The sequence below is a fragment of the Pseudophryne corroboree genome, chromosome 3, assembly GCF_028390025.1.
Source record: "Pseudophryne corroboree isolate aPseCor3 chromosome 3, aPseCor3.hap2, whole genome shotgun sequence".
NCBI lineage: Eukaryota > Metazoa > Chordata > Amphibia > Anura > Myobatrachidae > Pseudophryne > Pseudophryne corroboree.
This window is the reverse complement of record NC_086446.1, coordinates 379,966,105-379,986,070: the sequence shown is the minus strand read 5'-3', so window position 1 is coordinate 379,986,070 and position 19,966 is coordinate 379,966,105. Positions and strand designations below refer to the sequence as shown.

Below are 19,966 nucleotides of genomic sequence, written 5' to 3'. Positions count from 1 at the left end.
CTCAGCAGGTGATAGTCAAGGTACCCCTTTTACAACAAGGAAAGGGGTATTATTCCACTCTATTTGTGGTACCGAAGCCGGATGGCTCGGTAAGACCTATTCTAAATCTGAAATCCTTGAACCTGTACATAAAGAAGTTCAAGTTCAAGATGGAGTCACTCAGAGCAGTGATAGCGAACCTGGAAGAAGGGGACTTTATGGTATCCTTGGACATCAAGGATGCGTATCTCCACGTTCCAATTTACCCCTCACACCAGGGGTACCTCAGGTTCGTCGTACAGAACTGTCACTATCAGTTTCAGACGCTGCCGTTCGGATTGTCCACGGCACCTCGGGTCTTTACCAAGGTAATGGCCGAGATGATGATTCTTCTTCGAAGAAAAGGCGTATTAATTATCCCATACTTGGACGATCTCCTAATAAGGGCAAGGTCCAGAGAACAGCTAGAGATGGGATTAGCACTGTCTCAAGAAGTGCTAAAACAGCACGGGTGGATTCTGAATATTCCAAAATCCCAGTTAATTCCGACAACACGTCTGCTGTTCCTAGGGATGATTCTGGACACGGTTCAGAAAAAGGTTTTTCTCCCGGAGGAAAAAGCCAAGGAGTTATCCGAGCTTGTCAGGAACCTCCTAAAACCAGGAAAGGTGTCTGTACATCAATGCACAAGAGTCCTGGGAAAAATGGTGGCTTCTTACGAAGCAATTCCATTCGGCAGATTCCACGCAAGAATTTTCCAGAGGGATCTGTTGGACAAATGGTCAGGGTCGCATCTTCAGATGCACCAGCGGATAACCCTGTCTCCAAGGACAAGGGTATCTCTTCTGTGGTGGTTGCAGAGTGCTCATCTATTGGGCAGATTCGGCATACAGGATTGGATCCTGGTGACCACGGACGCCAGCCTGAGAGGCTGGGGAGCAGTCACACAAGGAAGAAACTTCCAGGGCGTGTGGTCGAGCCTGGAAACGTCTCTTCACATAAACATTCTGGAACTAAGAGCAATCTACAATGCTCTAAGCCACAATGGCAGAAGCTGCAAGGATTCTTCGCTGGGCAGAGAATCATGTGATAGCACTGTCAGCAGTGTTCATCCCGGGAGTGGACAACTGGGAAGCAGACTTCCTCAGCAGACACGACCTTCACCCGGGAGAGTGGGGACTTCATCCAGAAGTTTTCCACATGCTGGTAACCCGTTGGGAAAGACCAATGGTGGACATGATGGCGTCTCGCCTCAACAAAAAACTGGACAGGTATTGCGCCAGGTCAAGAGATCCGCAGGCAATAGCTGTGGACGCGCTGGTAACGCCTTGGGTGTACCAGTCGGTGTATGTGTTTCCTCCTCTGCCTCTCATACCAAAAGTATTGAGAATTATACGGCAAAGAGGCGTAAGAACGATACTAGTGGTTCCGGATTGGCCAAGAAGGACTTGGTACCCGGAACTTCAAGAGATGATCACGGAAGATCCGTGGCCTCTACCTCTGAGAAGGGACTTGCTTCAGCAGGGTCCCTGTCTGTTTCAAGACTTACCGCGGCTGCGTTTGACGGCATGGCGGTTGAACGCCGGATCCTAAAGGAAAAAGGCATGCCGGAAGAAGTCATTCCTACTTTGATTAAAGCAAGGAAGGAAGTAACCGCGCAACATTATCACCGCATTTGGCGAAAATATGTTGCGTGGTGCGAGGATCGGAGTGCTCCGACGGAGGAATTTCAACTGGGTCGATTCCTACATTTCCTGCAATCAGGATTGTCTATGGGTCTCAAATTGGGATCTATTAAGGTTCAAATTTCGGCCCTGTCGATTTTCTTCCAAAAAGAATTGGCTTCAGTTCCTGAAGTCCAGACTTTTGTTAAGGGAGTGCTGCATATACAGCCCCCTGTGGTGCCTCCAGTGGCACCGTGGGATCTCAATGTTGTTTTGGACTTTCTCAAATCTCATTGGTTTGAACCACTAAAAACTGTGGATTTGAAATATCTCACATGGAAAGTGACCATGCTACGAGCCCTGGCTTCGGCCAGGAGAGTGTCAGAACTGGCAGCTTTATCTTACAAAAGCCCATATCTGATTTTCCATTCGGACAGGGCAGAACTGCGGACTCGTCCGCATTTTCTCCCTAAGGTGGTGTCAGCATTTCATCTGAACCAACCTATTGTAGTGCCTGCGGCTACAAGCGACTTGGAGGACTCCAAGTTGTTGGACGTTGTCAGAGCTTTAAAAATATACATTTCAAGGACAGCTGGAGTCAGGAAATCTGACTCGCTGTTTATACTATATGCTCCCAACAAGTTGGGCGCTCCTGCGTCTAAGCAGACTATTGCTCGCTGGATTTGTAGTACGATTCAGCTTGCACATTCTGTGGCAGGCCTGCCACAGCCAAAATCGGTAAAAGCCCACTCCACAAGGAAGGTGGGTTCTTCTTGGGCGGCTGCCCGAGGGGTCTCGGCATTACAACTCTGCCGAGCGGCTACGTGGTCGGGGGAGAACACGTTTGTAAAATTCTACAAATTTGATACCCTGGCTAAGGAGGACCTGGAGTTCTCTCATTCGGTGCTGCAGAGTCATCCGCACTCTCCCGCCCGTTTGGGAGCTTTGGTATAATCCCCATGGTCCTTTCAGGAACCCCAGCATCCACTAGGACGATAGAGAAAATAAGAATTTACTTACCGATAATTCTATTTCTCGGAGTCCGTAGTGGATGCTGGGCGCCCATCCCAAGTGCGGATTATCTGCATTACTTGTACATAGTTACAAAAATCGGGTTATTATTGTTGTGAGCCATCTTTTCAGAGGCTCCGCTGTTATCATACTGTTAACTGGGTTTAGATCACAGGTTGTACGGTGTGATTGGTGTGGCTGGTATGAGTCTTACCCGGGATTCATAAATCCTTCCTTATTGTGTACGCTCGTCCGGGCACAGTACCTAACTGAGGCTTGGAGGAGGGTCATAGGGGGAGGAGCCAGTACACACCACCTGATCGTAAAGCTTTACTTTTTGTGCCCTGTCTCCTGCGGAGCCGCTATTCCCCATGGTCCTTTCAGGAACCCCAGCATCCACTACGGACTCCGAGAAATAGAATTATCGGTAAGTAAATTCTTATTTTTTACCCCAGGTCACTTCACATCAGCAGAAAAAGACACCGTCTTTTCAAACTCAGTCCTTTCGTTCCCATAAGTACAAGCGAGCTAAAGGCCATTCCTTCCTGCCCCGGGGCAGAAGAAGGGGAAAAAGACTGCACCATGCAGCCGCTTCCCAGGAGCAGAAGCCCTCCCCTGCTTCTGCCAAGTCTTCAGCATGACGCTGGGGCTTTACAAGCAGACTCAGACATGGTGGGGGCCCGTCTCAAGAATTTCAACGCGCAGTGGGCTCACTCGCAAGTGGACCCCTGGATTCTACAGGTAGTTTCGCAGGGGTACAAACTGGAATTCGAGGCGTTTCCCCCTCGCCGGTTCCTGAAGTCTGCTCTACCAAAGTCTCCCTCCGACAGGGAGGCAGTTTTGGAAGCCATTCACAAGCTGTATTCCCAGCAGGTGATAATCAAGGTACCCCTCCTACAACAGGGAAAGGGGTATTATTCCACGCTGTTTGTGGTACCGAAGCCGGACGGCTCGGTGAGACCAATTTTAAATCTGAAATCCTTGAACACTTACATAAAGAGGTTCAAATTCAAGATGGAATCACTCAGAGCGGTGATAGCAAACCTGGAAGAAGGGGACTATATGGTGTCTCTGGACATCAAGGATGCTTATCTCCACGTCCCAATCTACCCGTCTCACCAAGGGTACCTCAGGTTTGTAGTACAAAACTGTCATTATCAGTTTCAGACGCTGCCGTTTGGGTTGTCCACGGCACCTCGGGTCTTTACCAAGGTAATGGCCGAAATGATGATTCTTCTTTGAAGAAAAGGCATCTTAATTATCCCTTACTTGGACGATCTCCTAATAAGGGCAAGGTCCAGGGAACAGTTAGAAGTCGGAGTAGCACTATCGCAGGTAGTGTTACGTCAGCACGGGTGGATCCTAAATATTCCAAAATCGCAGCTGATTCCTACGACACGTCTACTGTTCCTAGGAATGATTCTGGACACAGTCCAGAAAAAGGTGTTTCTCCCGGAGGAGAAGGCCAGGGAGTTATCCGAGCTAGTCAGGAACCTCCTAAAACCAGGCCAGGTGTCAGTGCATCAGTGCACGAGGGTCCTGGGAAAAATGGTGGCTTCTTACGAAGCGATTCCATTCGGAAGATTACATGCAAGAACTTTTCAGTGGGATCTGCTGGACAAATGGTCCGGATCGCATCTTCAGATGCATCAGCGGATAACCCTGTCGCCAAGGACAAGGGTGTCTCTTCTGTGGTGGCTGCAGAGTGCTCATCTACTAGAGGGCCGCAGATTTGGCATTCAGGATTGGATCCTGGTGACCACGGATGCAAGCCTGAGAGGCTGGGGAGCAGTCACACAGGGAAGAAATTTCCAGGGCTTGTGGTCAAGCATGGAAGCATCTCTTCATATAAACATTCTGGAACTAAGGGCCATTTACAATGCCCTAAGTCAAGCGAAACCCCTGCTTCAGGGTCAGGCGGTATTGATCCAATCGGACAACATCACGTCAGTCGCCCACGTAAACAGACAGGGCGGCACGAGAAGCAGGAGGGCAATGGCAGAAGCTGCAAGGATTCTTCGCTGGGCGGAAAATCATGTGATAGCACTGTCAGCAGTGTTCATTCCGGGAGTGGACAACTGGGAAGCAGACTTCCTCAGCAGACACGACCTCCACCCGGGAGAGTGGGGACTTCACCCAGAAGTCTTCCACCTGATAGTAAACCGTTGGGAAGAACCAAAGGTGGACATGATGGCGTCCCGTCTAAACAAAAAACTAGACAGATATTGCGCCAGGTCAAGGGACCCTCAGGCAATAGCGGTGGACGCCCTGGTAACGCCGTGGGTGTACCAGTCAGTGTATGTGTTCCCTCCTCTGCCTCTCATACCAAAGGTACTGAGAATCATAAGAAGGAGAGGAGTAAGAACTATACTCGTGGCTCCGGATTGGCCAAGAAGGACTTGGTACCCGGAACTTCAAGAGATGCTCACGGACGAACCGTGGCCTCTACCTCTGAGAAAGGACCTGCTCCAGCAGGGGCCTTGTCTGTTCCAAGACTTACCGCGGCTGCGTTTGACGGCATGGCGGTTGAACGCCGGATCCTGAGGGAAAAAGGCATTCCAGATGAAGTCATCCCTACCCTGGTCAAGGCCAGGAAGGACGTAACCGCAAAACATTATCACCGCATTTGGCTAAAATATGTTGCGTGGTGTGAGGCCAAGAAGGCCCCTACAGAGGAATTTCAACTGGGTCGTTTCCTCCATTTCCTGCAAACAGGAAATGGAGGAAACATTTCCATTTTCTGCAAACAGGACTATCTATGGGCCTAAAATTAGGGTCCATTAAGGTTCAAATTTCGGCCCTGTCGATTTTCTTCCAGAAAGAACTGGCTTCAATGCCTGAAGTTCAGACATTTGTAAAAGGGGTACTGCATATACAGCCTCCTTTTGTGCCTCCAGTGGCACCTTGGGATCTCAATGTTGTGTTGAGTTTTCTAAAGTCACATTGGTTTGAACCACTCACCACTGTGGACTTCAAATATCTCACATGGAAGGTGACGATGCTGTTAGCCCTGGCTTCAGCCAGGCGTGTGTCAGAATTGGCGGCTTTATCATATAAAAGTCCTTACTTAATTTTTCATTCTGACAGGGCAGAATTGAGGACTCGTCCTCAATTTCTACCTAAGGTGGTTTCTGCATTTCACATGAACCAACCTATTGTGGTACCTGCGACTACTAGGGACTTGGAGGACTCCAAGTTGCTTGACGTTGTCAGGGCCCTGAAAATATATGTTTCCAGGACGGCTGGAGTCAGAAAATCTGACTCGCTGTTTATCCTGTATGCACCCAACAAGCTGGGTGCTCCTGCTTCTAAGCAGACGATTGCTCGTTGGATTTGTAGTACAATTCAGCTTGCACATTCTGTGGCAGGCCTGCCACAGCCAAAATCGGTAAAAGCCCATTCCACAAGGAAAGTGGGCTCATCTTGGGCGGCTGCCCGAGGGGTCTCGGCTTTACAACTTTGCCGAGCAGCTACTTGGTCAGGGGCAAACACGTTTGCAAAATTCTACAAATTTGATACCCTGGCTGAGGAGGACCTGGAGTTCTCTCATTCGGTGCTGCAGAGTCATCCGCACTCTCCCGCCCGTTTGGGAGCTTTGGTATAATCCCCATGGTCCTTACGGAGTCCCAGCATCCACTAGGACGTCAGAGAAAATAAGATTTTACTTACCGATAAATCTATTTCTCGTAGTCCGTAGTGGATGCTGGGCGCCCATCCCAAGTGCGGATTGTCTGCAATACTTGTATATAGTTATTGTTACAAAAATTCGGGTTATTATTGTTGTGAGCCATCTTTTCAGAGGCTCCTTTTTCGTTTTATCATACTGTTAACTGGGTTCAGATCACAAGTTGTACGGTGTGATTGGTGTGGCTGGTATGAGTCTTACCCGGGATTCAATATCCTTCCTTATTATGTACGCTCGTCCGGGCACAGTATCCTAACTGAGGCTTGGAGGAGGGTCATAGGGGGAGGAGCCAGTGCACACCACCTGATCCTAAAGCTTTTATTCTTGTGCCCTGTCTCCTGCGGAGCCGCTATTCCCCATGGTCCTTACGGAGTCCCAGCATCCACTACGGACTACGAGAAATAGATTTATCGGTAAGTAAAATCTTATTATATATATATATATATATATATATATATACCAGTATTTGCATATATGATCAAAGTAAAACTTCTGGTTGCATCTTTATCACTGCAGCAATGTTCCTGGTGGGCCTGTCAGGTGGGATTGCATCTGGTAAAAGCACGGTTGTGTCAATTCTTCGAGAACTGGGATGTGCTGTGATTGACGCAGATGTCATTGCCAAACAGGGTATGTACCAAATCCACTTTCCGGTGCACAGAACACAAATAAATGAAAAAGATTACACACAACATTATGCTAGGTGACTGGAGGGCTCCAAGACACAGTGGAGACTTCTGGTTTTCATAATTTGTTCCAATTGCCTACACACAGAAGAGGCTGTCATTTTATGTCTGAATATTCGTAACACTGCCAATTTGTTAGGAGCTAGCAACATCACTGGGACATGACATGTAAAATTAGCTAATGGGAGTCCGGGAGCGGCCTTTTAGCCTATACACACTATGCAATATAATTTACGATTTGAACGATATTGTTTGTTTCTGAATGATATTCTATAATGTGTACGCAGAATCCGACGTACGCTGCGTGCTTCCGCGGGTCGCTTGTGACGTCGTACGTCGGACTGCATGCAGTCTTGATGAGGTGATATTCTGTGGTTTTGTACTCCAGTGATGACTTTGTTTCTAGACATCATTTGTAGTGTGTACACACGATCTGATCCGATATGATATCTTATACAATATCATATGGTATTGTATTGTATGGGATTGCATAATGGGGGTGATTCCGAGTTGTTCGCTCGCTAGCAGATTATAGCAGCATTGCACACGCTAGGCCGCCGCCCTCTGGGAGTGTATCTTAGCTTAGCAGAATAGCGAACGAAAGATTTGCAGAATTGCGAATAGAAAATTCTTAGCAGTTTCTGAGTAGCTCCAGACCCACTCACAGATTGCGATGAGCTCAGGCCGTTTCGTTCCTGGTTTGACGTCACAAACACGCCCTGCGTTTGGCCAGCCACTCCCCCGTTTCTCCAGACACTCCCGTGTTTTTTCCTGGCACGCCTGCATTTTTCCGCACACTCCCAGAAAACGTCCAGTTTCCGCCCAAAAACACCCACTTCCTGTCAATCACACTCCGATCACTTCAACAATGAAAAATCTTCGTTCGGACGTGAGTAAATCTGCTAAGTTTTGTGCTAAAATACTAACCGCATGCGCATGCGCATTTTTGCCTTAATCGCTCCGTTGCAAAAATCGGCAACGAGCGAACAACTCGGAATGACCCCCAATGTGTACATAGAATTAGAAGGAGTGTATGAAGCCTTATGCCGGGTGCACATTGCCTGTAATACACACATTGCTGCCGATCCCCGGGAAAACCGAGTTTAAGAACCTATGCTATAGACTAATTTCATGTGTATATATACATGAAATTAGTATATTGCATGTATATATAAAATGTACATGAGTAAATAGATCTACAGTATATACTGTGTATGTATATATAGTTATTCTTAAAAATCAGTATACTTCTAACACATTTCTCTGGGGTTGGATGACTGGCGGTTGGGATCCCAGCAGTCAGAATACAGACACCAGGATCGAGCGCAACGAAGCCCCTTGCGGGCTTGCTGCACTCGCCATGCTGGACACCCACAAGTGGGAATAGTCCTGGGCCCCCTGCCAGCATTCTGGCGGTCAGGATCCTGGCGTCGGTATGCTGACTGCCAGGATCCCGATCGCCGGTAACATGAGTACATCCCTTTATTTGCACAGTAAGTGTTTGGGCACTATGCATGTGCAGTTTGAAGAAATGCTGAGAATAGTACCGGGGCAGCATAACTGCAGGCGAATAGTCTCTCACCTCTGAAAAGCTGACTCCACAGAATGAGCAGCTCTTTGGAAGTGATAATTAGGGGCCTAATTCAGATCTCATCGCAGCAGCAAATTTGTTATGCAATGGGAAAAACCATGGCCCTCATTCCGAGTTGTTCGCTCGCAAGCTGCTTTTAGCAGCATTGCACACGCTTAGCCGCCGCCTACTGGGAGTGAATCTTAGCTTAGCAAAATTGCGAACGAAAGATTCGCAATATTGCGAAAAGACTTCTCTGTGCAGTTTCTGAGTAGCTCGAGACTTACTCTTCCAGTGCGATCAGTTCAGTGCTTGTCGTTCCTGGTTTGACGTCACAAACACACCCAGCGTTCGCCCAGACACTCCTCCGTTTCTCCAGCCACTCCCACGTTTTTCCCAGAAACGGTAACGTTTTTTCACACACTCCCATAAAACGCCCAGTTTCCGCCCAGAAACACCCACTTCCTGTCAATCACATTACGATCACCAGAACGAAGAAAAAACCTCGTAATGCCGTGAGTAAAAATAAGAATTTACTCACCGGTAATTCTATTTCTCGTAGTCCGTAGTGGATGCTAGGAACTCCGTAAGGACCATGGGGAATAGACGGGCTCCGCAGGAGACTGGGCACTCTAAAAGAAAGATTAGGTACTATCTGGTGTGCACTGGCTCCTCCCTCTATGCCCCTCCTCCAGACCTCAGTTAGGGAAACTGTGCCCGGAAGAGCTGACACAACAAGGAAAGGATTTGGAATCCAGGGTAAGACTCATACCAGCCACACCAATTACACTGTACAACTTGTGATAACCATACCCAGTTAACAGTATGAACAACAACTGAGTCTCCGTTTACGGATGGCTCATAACAATAACACTTTAGTGAAGCAATAACTATATACATGTATTGCAGAGAGTCCGCACTTGGGACGGGCGCCCAGCATCCACTACGGACTACGAGAAATAGAATTACCGGTGAGTAAATTCTTATTTCTCTGACGTCCTAAGTGGATGCTGGGACTCCGTAAGGACCATGGGGAATAGCGGCTCCGCAGGAGACTGGGCACAACTAAAGAAAGCTTTAGGACTACCTGGTGTGCACTGGCTCCTCCCACTATGACCCTCCTCCAGACCTCTGTTAGAATCTTGTGCCCGGCTGAGCTGGATGCACACTAGGGGCTCTCCTGAGCTCCTAGAAAAGAAAGTATATTTTAGGTTTTTTATTTTCAGTGAGATCTGCTGGCAACAGACTCACTGCTACGAGAGCATGAAGATGGTCCTGAAAATCGGCGGCAGAAGACTTCGGTCTTCAACAAGGTAGCGCACAGCACTGCAGCTGTGCGCCATTGCTCCTCATGCACACCTCACACTCCGGTCACTGATGGGTGCAGGGCGCTGGGGGGGGGGCGCCCTGAGCAGCAATATTAATACCTTGGCTGGCAAATAATCCCAATATATAGTCCCAGAGGCTATATATGTGAAAAATACCCCTGCCAGAATCCATAAAAAAGCGTGAGAAAGTCCGCCGAAAAAGGGGCGGGGCTATCTCCCTCAGCACACTGGCGCCATTTTCTCTTCACAGTCCAGCTGGAAGACAGCTCCCCAGGCTCTCCCCTGTAGTTTTCAGGCTCAAAGGGTTAAAAAGAGAGGGGGGGCACTAAATTTAGGCGCAAAATTGTGTATTATAGCAGCTATAAGGGAAAAATCACTGTGGGTAGTGTGAATCCCTGTATTATATAGCGCTTTGGTGTGTGCTGGCATACTCTCTCTCTGTCTCCCCAAAGGACTTTGTGGGGTCCTGTCCTCAGTCAGAGCATTCCCTGTGTGTGTGCGGTGTGTCGGTACGGCTGTGTCGACATGTTTGATGAGGAAGGTTACGTGGAAGGCGGAGCAGATGCCGATAAATGTGATGTCGCCCCCTGTGGGGCCGACACCAGAGTGGATGGATAGGTGGAAGGTATTAACCGACAGTGTCAACTCCTTACATAAAAGGCTGGATGACGTAACAGCTGTGGGACAGCCGGCTTCTCTGCCCGCGCCTGCCCAGGCGTCTCAAAGGCCATCAGGGGCTCAAAAAACGCCCGCTACCTCAGATGGCAGACACAGATGTCGACACGGAGTCTGACTCCAGTGTCGACGAGGTTGAGACATATACACAATCTACTAGGGACATCCGTTGCATGATCTCGGCAATGAAAAATGTGTTACACATTTCTGACATTAACCCAAGTACCACAAAAAAAGGGGTTTTATGTTTGGGGAGAAAAAGCAGCCAGTGTTTTGTTCCCCCATCAGATGAGTGAATGAAGTGTGTGAAGAAGCGTGGGTTCCCCCGATAAGAAACTGGTAATTTCTAAAAAGTTACTGATGGCGTACCCTTTCCCGCCAGAGGATAGGTCACGTTGGGAGATATCCCCTAGGGTGGATAAGGCGCTCACACGTTTGTCAAAAAAGGTGGCACTGCCGTCTTAGGATACGGCCACTTGAAGGAGCCTGCTGATAAAAAGCAGGAGGCTATCCTGAAGTCTGTATATACACACTCAGGTACTATACTGAGACCTGCAATTGCCTCAGCATGGACAGTGCTGCTGCAGCGTGGTCTGTTACCCTGTCAGGACAGGGATACTATTTGGCTAGCCATAGAGCATATTAAAGACGTAGTCTTATATATGAGGGATGCACAGAGGGATATTTGCCGGCTGGCATCCAGAATTAATGCAATGTCCATTCTGCCAGGAGGGTATTAGGGACCCGGCAGTGGACAGGTGATGCTGACTTTAAAAGGCACATCTGCCTTATCAGGGTGAGGAATTGTTGGGGATGGTCTCTGGGACCTCGTATCCACAGCAACAGCTGGGAAGAATTTTTTTTACCTCAGGTTTCCTCGCAGCCTAAGAAAGCACTGTATTATCAGGTACAGTCCTTTCGGCTTCAGAAAAGCAAGCGGGTCAAAGGCGCTTCCTTTCTGCACAGAGACAAGGGAAGAGGGAAAAAGCTGCACCAGACAGCCAGTTCCCAGGATCAAAAATCTTCCCCCGCTTCCTCTGAGTCCACCGCATGACGCTGGGGCTCCACAGGTGGAGCTAGGTGCGGTGGGGGCGCGTCTCGGGAACTTCAGCGACCAGTGGGCTCGCTCACAGGTGGATCCCTGGGTTCTGCAAGTAGTATCACAGGGATACAAGCTGGAGTTCGAGGCGACTCCCCCTCGCCGTTACCTCAAATCAGCCTTGCCTGCTGCCCTCGGAGAAAGGAAAGGTAGTACTGGCGGCAATTCACAAGCTGTACTTCCAGCAGGTGATAATCAAGGTACCCCTCCTTCAACAAGGCCGGGGTTACTATTCCACAATGTTTGTGGTACCGAAACCAGACGGTTCGGTGAGACCCATTCTAAAATTGAAATCCTTGAACACTTATATACGAAGGTTCAAGTTCAAAATGGAATCGCTCAGGGCGGTTATTGCAAGCCTGGACGAAGGGGATTACATGGTATCACTGGACATCAAAGATGCTTACCTGCATGTCCCCATTTACCCTCCTCACCAGGAGTACCTCAAAATTGTGGTACAGGACTGTCATTACCAATTCCAGACGTTGCCGTTGGTCTGTCCCCGGCACCGAGGGTATTTACCAAGGTAATGGCCGAAATGATGATACTCCTTCGAAAAAAAGGGAGTTATAATTATCCCTACTTGGACGATCTCCTTATAAAGGCGAGGTCCAGGGAGCAGTTGTTGGTCGGAGTAGCACTATCTCGGGAAGTGCTACAATAGCACGGCTGGATTCTGAATATTCCAAAGTCGCAGCTGGTTCCTACGACGCGTCTACTGTTCCTGGGTATGGTTCTGGACACAGAACAGGAAAAAGTGTTTCTCCCGGAGGAGAAGGCCAAGGAGTTGTCATCTCTAGTCAGAGACCTCCTAAAACAAATACAGGTGTCGGTGCATCAATGCTCGCGAGTCCTGGGAAAGATGGTAGCTTCTTACGAAGAAATTCCATTCGGCAGGTTCCATGCAAGGATCTTCCAGTGGGATCTGTTGGACAAGTGGTCCGGGTCGCATCTTCAGATGCATCGGCTGATAACCCTGTCTCCAAGGGCCAGGGTGTCGCTGTTGTGGTGGCTGGAGAGTGCTCATCTTCTAGAGGGCCGCAGATTCGGCATACAGGACTGGGTCCTGGTGACCACGGATGCCAGCCTTCGAGGCTGGGGGGCAGTCACACAGGGAAGAAACTTCCAAGGACTATGGTCGAGTCAGGAGACTTCCCTACACATAAATATTCTGGAACTAAGGGCCATTTACAATGCCCTAAGTTAGGCTAGACCCCTGCTTCAACACCAGCCGGTGCTGATCCAGTCAGACAACATCACGGCGGTCGCCCATGTATACCAACAGGGCAGCACAAGAAGCAGGATGGCGATGGCAGAAGCCACAAGGATTTTCCGATGAGCGGAAAATCATGTGTTAGCACTGTCAGCAGTGTTCATTTCCGGAGTGGACAACTGGGAAGCAGACTTTCTCAGCTGGCACGACTTCCACCCGGGAGAGTGGGGATTTCATCCAGAAGTCTTCCAAATGATTGTACACCATTGGGAAAGGCCACAGGTGGACATGATGTCGTCCCGCCTCAACAAAAAGCTAAAAAGATATTGCGCCGGGTCAAGGGACCCTCAGGCGATAGCTGTGGACGCTCTGGTGACACCGTGGGTGTACCAGTCGGTTTATGTGTTCCCTCCTCTTCCCCTCATACCCAAGGTACTGAGGATAATAAGAAAAAGAGGAGTAAGAACTATACTCATTGTTCCGGATTGGCTAAGAAGAGCTTGGTACCCGGAACTTCAAGAACTGATCTCAGAGGACCCATGGCCTCTGCCGCTCAGACAGGACCTGCTGCAGCAGGGGCCCTGTCTGTTCCAAGACTTACCGCGGCTGCGTTTGACGGCATGGCGGTTGAACGCCGGATCCTGAAGGAAAAGGGCATTCCGGAGGAAGTCATCCCTACGCTGATTAAAGCTAGGAAAGAAGTGACCGCAAACCATTATCACCGCATATGGCGAAAATATGTTGCGTGGTGTGAGGCCAGGAAGGCCCCAACGGAGGAATTTCAGCTGGGCCGTTTTCTGCACTTCCTACAGTCAGGGGGTGACTATGGGCCTAAAATTGGGTTCCATTAAGGTCCAGATTTCGGCTCTGTCGATTTTCTTCCAGAAAGAACTGGCTTCACTGCCTGAAGTTCAGACATTTGTTAAGGGAGTGCTGCATATTCAGCCCCCTTTTTTGTGCCTCCAGTGGCACCGTGGGATCTCAACGTGGTGTGGGATTTCCTAAAGTCGCATTGGTTTGAGCCACTTAAAACCGTGGATTTGAAATATCTCACGTGGAAAGTGGTCATGCTGTTGGCCTTGGCTTCGGCCAGGCGTGTGTCAGAGTTGGCGGCTTTGTCATGTAAAAGCCCTTATCTGATTTTCCATATGGATAGGGCAGAATTGAGGACTCGTCCCCAGTTTCTCCCTAAGGTGGTATCAGCTTTTCATTTGAACCAACCTATTGTAGTGCCTGCGGCTACTAAAGACTTGGAGGATTCCAAGTTGTTGGACGTAGTCAGGACCCTGAAAATTTATGTTTCCAGGACAGCTAGTGTCAGGAAAACTGACTCGCTATTTATCCTGTATGCACCCAACAAGCTGGGTGCTCCTGCTTCAAAGCAGACTATTGCTCGCTGGATCTGTAGTACGATTCAGCTTGCACATTCTGCGGCTGGACTGCCGCATCCTAGATCAGTGAAAGCCCATTCCATGCGGAAGGTGGGCTCTTCTAGGGCGGCTGCCCGAGGGGTCTCGGCTTTACAACTTTGCCGAGCAGCTACTTGGTCGGGGTCAAACACGTTTGCAAAATTCTACAAGTTTGATACCCTGGCTGAGGAGGACCTAGAGTTTGCTCATTCGGTGCTGCAGAGTCATCCGCACTCTCCCGCCCGTTTGGGAGCTTTGGTATAATCCTCATGGTCCTTACGGAGTCCCAGCATCCACTTAGGACGTCAGAGAAAATACGATTTTACTCACCGGTAAATCTATTTCTCGTAGTCCGTAGTGGATGCTGGGCGCCCATCCCAAGTGCGGATTGTCTGCAATACTTGTATATAGTTATTGTTTAACTAAAGGGTTATTGTTGATCCATCTGTTGAGAGGCTCAGTTATATTTCATACTGTTAACTGGATATAGTATCACGAGTTATACGGTGTGATTGGTGTGGCTGGTATGAGTCTTACCCGGGATTCAAAATCCTTCCTTATTGTGTCAGCTCTTCCGGGCACAGTATCCTAACTGAGGTCTGGAGGAGGGTCATAGTGGGAGGAGCCAGTGCACACCAGGTAGTCCTAAAGCTTTCTTTAGTTGTGCCCAGTCTCCTGCGGAGCCGCTATTCCCCATGGTCCTTACGGAGTCCCAGCATCCACTACGGACTACGAGAAATGGATTTACCGGTGAGTAAAATCTTATTTTTCTCTGACGTCCTAGTGGATGCTGGGAACTCCGTAAGGACCATGGGGATTATACCAAAGCTCCCAAACGGGCGGGAGAGTGCGGATGACTCTGCAGCACCGAATGGGCAAACTCAAGGTCCTCCTCAGCCAGGGTATCAAACTTTTAGAATTTTGCAAATGTGTTTGAACCCGATCAAGTAGCAGCTCGGCAAAGCTGTAATGCGAGACCCCTCGGGCAGCCGCCCAAGAAGAGCCCACCTTCCTTGTGGAATGGGCCTTCACCGATTTTGGATGCGGCAATCCAGCCGCAGAATGAGCCTGCTGAATCGTGCTACAGATCCAGCGAGCAATAGTTTGCTTTGAAGCAGGAGCACCCAGCTTGTTGGGTGCATGCAGGATAAATAGCGAGTCAGTTTTTCTGACTCCAGCCGTCCTGGAAACATAAATTTTCAAAGCCCGGACTACGTCCAGCAACTTGGAATCCTCCAAGTCCCGAGTAGCCGCAGGCACCACAATAGGTTGGTTCAAATGAAACGCTGATACCACCTTTGGGAGAAATTGGGGACGAGTCCTCAATTCTGCCCTGTCCATATGGAAGATCAGATATGGGCTTTTACAAGACAAAGCCGCCAATTCTGACAAACGCCTAGCCTAAGCTAAGGCCAATAGCATGACCACCTTCCACGTGAGATACTTTAGCTCCACGGTCTTAAGTGGCTCAAACCAGTGTGATTTCAGGAAATCCAACACAACGTTAAGATCCCAAGGTGCCACTGGAGGCACAAAAGGGGGCTGAATATGCAGCACTCCCTTAACAAACGTCTGAACTTCAGGCAGTGAAGCCAGTTCTTTTTGAAAGAAAATAGATAGGGACGAAATCTGGACCTTTATGGATCCTAATTTTAGGCCCATAGACACTCCTGACTGTAGGAAGTGCAGGAATCGACCCAGCTGGAATTCCTCTGTAGGGGCCTTCCTGGCCTCACACCAAGCAACATATTTTCGCCATATTCGGTGATAATGTTTTGCTGTCACGTCTTTCCTAGCCTTTATCAGCGTAGGAATAACTTCATCCGGAATGCCCTTTTCCGCTAGGATCCGGCGTTCAACCGCCATGTCGTCAAACGCAGCCGCGGTAAGTCTTGGAACAGACAGGGCCCCTGTTGTAACAGGTCCTGTCTGAGAGGCAGAGGCCATGGGTCCTCTGAGATCATTTCTTGTAGTTCTGGGTACCAAGTTCTTCTTGGCCAATCCGGAACGATGAGTATAGTTCTTACTCCTCTCTTTCGTACTATCCTCAGTACCTTGGGTATGAGAGGAAGAGGAGGGAACACATAAACCGACTGGTACACCCACGGTGTCACTAGTGCTTCCACAGCTATCGTCTGAGGGTCCCTTGACCTGGCGCAATATTTTTTTAGCTTTTTGTTGAGATGGGACGCCATCATGTCCACCTGTGGCAGTTCCCAGCGATTTACAATCTGTGTGAAGACTTCTTGATGAAGTCCTCACTCTCCCGGGTGGAGGTCGTGCCTGCTGAGGAAGTCTGCTTCCCAGTTGTCCACTCCCGGAATGAACACTGCTGACAGTGCTAGCACGTGATTCTCCGCCCATCGAAGAGTCCTTGTGGCTTCTGCCATTGCCCTCCTGCTTCTCGTGCCGCCCTGGCGGTTTACATGGGCGACCGCCGTGATGTTTTCTGACTGAATCAGTACAGGTTGGTTTTGAAGCAGGGGCTCTGCTTGACTCAGGGCGTTGTAAATGGCCCTTAGTATATTTATGTGTAGTGAAGTCTCCAGACTTGACCACTGTCCTTGGAAGTTTCTTCCCTGAGTGACTGCCCCCCATCCTCGGAGGCTTGCATCCGTGGTCACCAGGACCCAGTTCTGTATGCCGAACCTGCGGCCCTCGAGAAGATGAGCACTCTGCAGCCACCACAGCAGAGACACCCCGGCCCTTGGGGACAGGGTGATCAACCGATGCATCTGAAGATGCGATCCGGACCATTTGTCTAACAGATCCCACTGAAAGATCCTTGCATGGAACCTGCCGAAGGGAATTGCTTCGTAAGCAGCCACCATCTTTCCCAGGACTCGCGTGCAGTGATGCACCGATACCTGTTTTGGTTTCAGGAGGTCCCTGACCAGAGATGACAATTCCTGGGCCTTCTTCACCGGGAGAAACACCTTCTGTTCTGTGTCCAGAATCATGCCCAGGAAAAGCAGACGCGTCGCAGGAATCAGCTGCGACTTTGGGATATTCAGAATCCAGCCGTGCTGTTGCAACACTTCCTGAGAGAGTGCTTCGCTGACCAACAACTGCTCTCTGGACCTCGCCTTTATGAGGAGATCGTCCAAGTACGGGATAATTATAACTCCCTTCTTCCGAAGGAGTATCATCATTTCGGCCATTACCTTGGTAAATATTCTCGGTGCCGTGGAGAGACCAAACGGCAACGTCTGGAATTGGTAATGACAGTCTTGTACCACAAACCTGAGGTATTCCTGGTGAGGTGGGTAAATGGGGACATGCAAGTAAGCATCCTTGATGTCCAGCGACACCATAAAATCCCCCTCTTCCAGGCTTGCAATAACCGCCCTGAGCGATTCCATTTTGAACTTGAACTTCTTTATATAAGTGTTCAAGGATTTTAAATTCAGGATGGGTCTCACCGAACCGTCCGGTTTCGGTACCACAAACATTGTGGAATAGTAACCCCTGCCCTGTTGAAGGAGGGGGACCTTGATTATCACCTGCTGGAGGTACAGCTTGTGAATTGCCGCCAGTACTACCTCCCTTTCCCTGCGAGCAGCTGGCAAGGCTGATTTGAGGTAACGGCGAGGGGGAGTCGCCTCGAACTCCAGCTTGTATCCCTGAGATACAATTTGTACAGCCCAGAGATCCACTTGTGAGCGAACCCACTGGTTGCTGAAGTTTCGGAGACGCGCCCCCACCGCATCTGGCTCCGCCTGTGGAGCCCCAACGTCATGCGGTGGACTTAGTGGAAGCAGGGGAGGATTTTTGTTCCTGGGAGCTGACTGCCTGGTGCAGTATCTTTCCTCTACCCTTGCCTCTGGCCAGAAAGGATGCTCCTCTGACCCGCTTGCCTTTCTGAGGCCGAAAGGACTGCATTTGATAATACGGTGCTTTCTTAGGCTGTGAGGGAACCTGAGGTAAAAAAGTCGACTTCCCAGCAGTTGCTGTGGATACGAGGTCCGAGAGACCGTCCCCAAACAATTCCTCACCCTTATAAGGCAAAACCTCCATGTGTTTTTTAGAATCAGCATTACCTGTCCACTGCCGAGTCCATAATACTCTCCTGGCAGAAATGGACATTGCATTCATTCTAGATGCCAGCAGGCAAATGTCCCTCTGTGCATCCCGCATATATAAGATGTAGAGATGAGCGCCGGAAATTTTTCGGGTTTTGTGTTTTGGTTTTGGGTTCGGTTCCGCGGCCGTGTTTTGGGTTCGACCGCGTTTTGGCAAAACCTCACCGAATTTTTTTTGTCGGATTCGGGTGTGTTTTGGATTCGGGTGTTTTTTTCCAAAAAACCTAAAAAACAGCTTAAATCATAGAATTTGGCGGTCATTTTGATCCCAAAGTATTATTAACCTCAAAAACCATAATTTCCACTCATTTTCAGTCTATTCTGAATACCTCACACCTCACAATATTATTTTTAGTCCTAAAATTTGCACCGAGGTCGCTGTGTGAGTAAGATAAGCGACCCTAGTGGCCGACACAAACACCGGGCCCATCTAGGAGTGGCACTGCAGTGTCACGCAGGATGGCCCTTCCAAAAAACCCTCCCCAAACAGCACATGACGCAAAGAAAAAAAGAGGCGCAATGAGGTAGCTGACTGTGTGAGTAAGATAAGCGACCCTAGTGGCCGACACAAACACCGGGCCCATCTAGGAGTGGCACTGCAGTGTCACGCAGGATGTCCCTTCCAAAAAACCCTCCCCAAACAGCACATGACGCAAAGAAAAAAAGAGGCGCAATGAGGTAGCTGTGTGAGTAAGATTAGCGACCCTAGTGGCCGACACAAACACCGGGCCCATCTAGGAGTGGCACTGCAGTGTCACGCAGGATGGCCCTTCCAAAAAACCCTCCCCAAACAGCACATGACGCAAAGAAAAAAAGAGGCGCAATGAGGTAGCTGTGTGAGTAAGATTAGCGACCCTAGTGGCCGACACAAACACCGGGCCCATCTAGGAGTGGCACTGCAGTGTCACGCAGGATGTCCCTTCCAAAAAACCCTCCCCAAACAGCACATGACGCAAAGAAAAAAAGAGGCGCAATGAGGTAGCTGACTGTGTGAGTAAGATTAGCGACCCTAGTGGCCGACACAAACACCGGGCCCATTTAGGAGTGGCACTGCAGTGTCACGCAGGATGTCCCTTCCAAAAAACCCTCCCCTCAGCACATGATGCAAAGAAAAAGAAAAGAAAAAAGAGGTGCAAGATGGAATTGTCCTTGGGCCCTCCCACCCACCCTTATGTTGTATAAACAAAACAGGACATGCACACTTTAACCAACCCATCATTTCAGTGACAGGGTCTGCCACACGACTGTGACTGATATGACGGGTTGGTTTGGACCCCCCCCAAAAAAGAAGCAATTAATCTCTCCTTGCACAAACTGGCTCTACAGAGGCAAGATGTCCACCTCATCATCACCCTCCGATATATCACCGTGTACATCCCCCTCCTCACAGATTATCAATTCGTCCCCACTGGAATCCACCATCTCAGCTCCCTGTGTACTTTGTGGAGGCAATTGCTGCTGGTCAATGTCTCCGCGGAGGAATTGATTATAATTCATTTTAATGAACATCATCTTCTCCACATTTTCTGGATGTAACCTCGTACGCCGATTGCTGACAAGGTGAG

General features: G+C 49.3%; 1 protein-coding gene across 3 annotated transcripts in view; it reads left to right on the top strand.

Annotated features, from left to right (window-relative positions):
• The window catches only part of DCAKD (dephospho-CoA kinase domain containing), a 155,224-nt gene that overhangs the window by 25,797 nt on the left and 109,461 nt on the right, over positions 1 to 19,966 (top strand). For all 3 annotated transcript variants that reach the window (XM_063959982.1, XM_063959980.1, XM_063959981.1), the window contains exon 2: positions 6,856 to 6,969. In XM_063959982.1, the coding sequence (XP_063816052.1) occupies positions 6,858 to 6,969 (112 nt within the window). In that variant the 5' untranslated portion in view covers positions 6,856 to 6,857. The remainder of the gene's footprint in view (positions 1 to 6,855; positions 6,970 to 19,966) is intronic.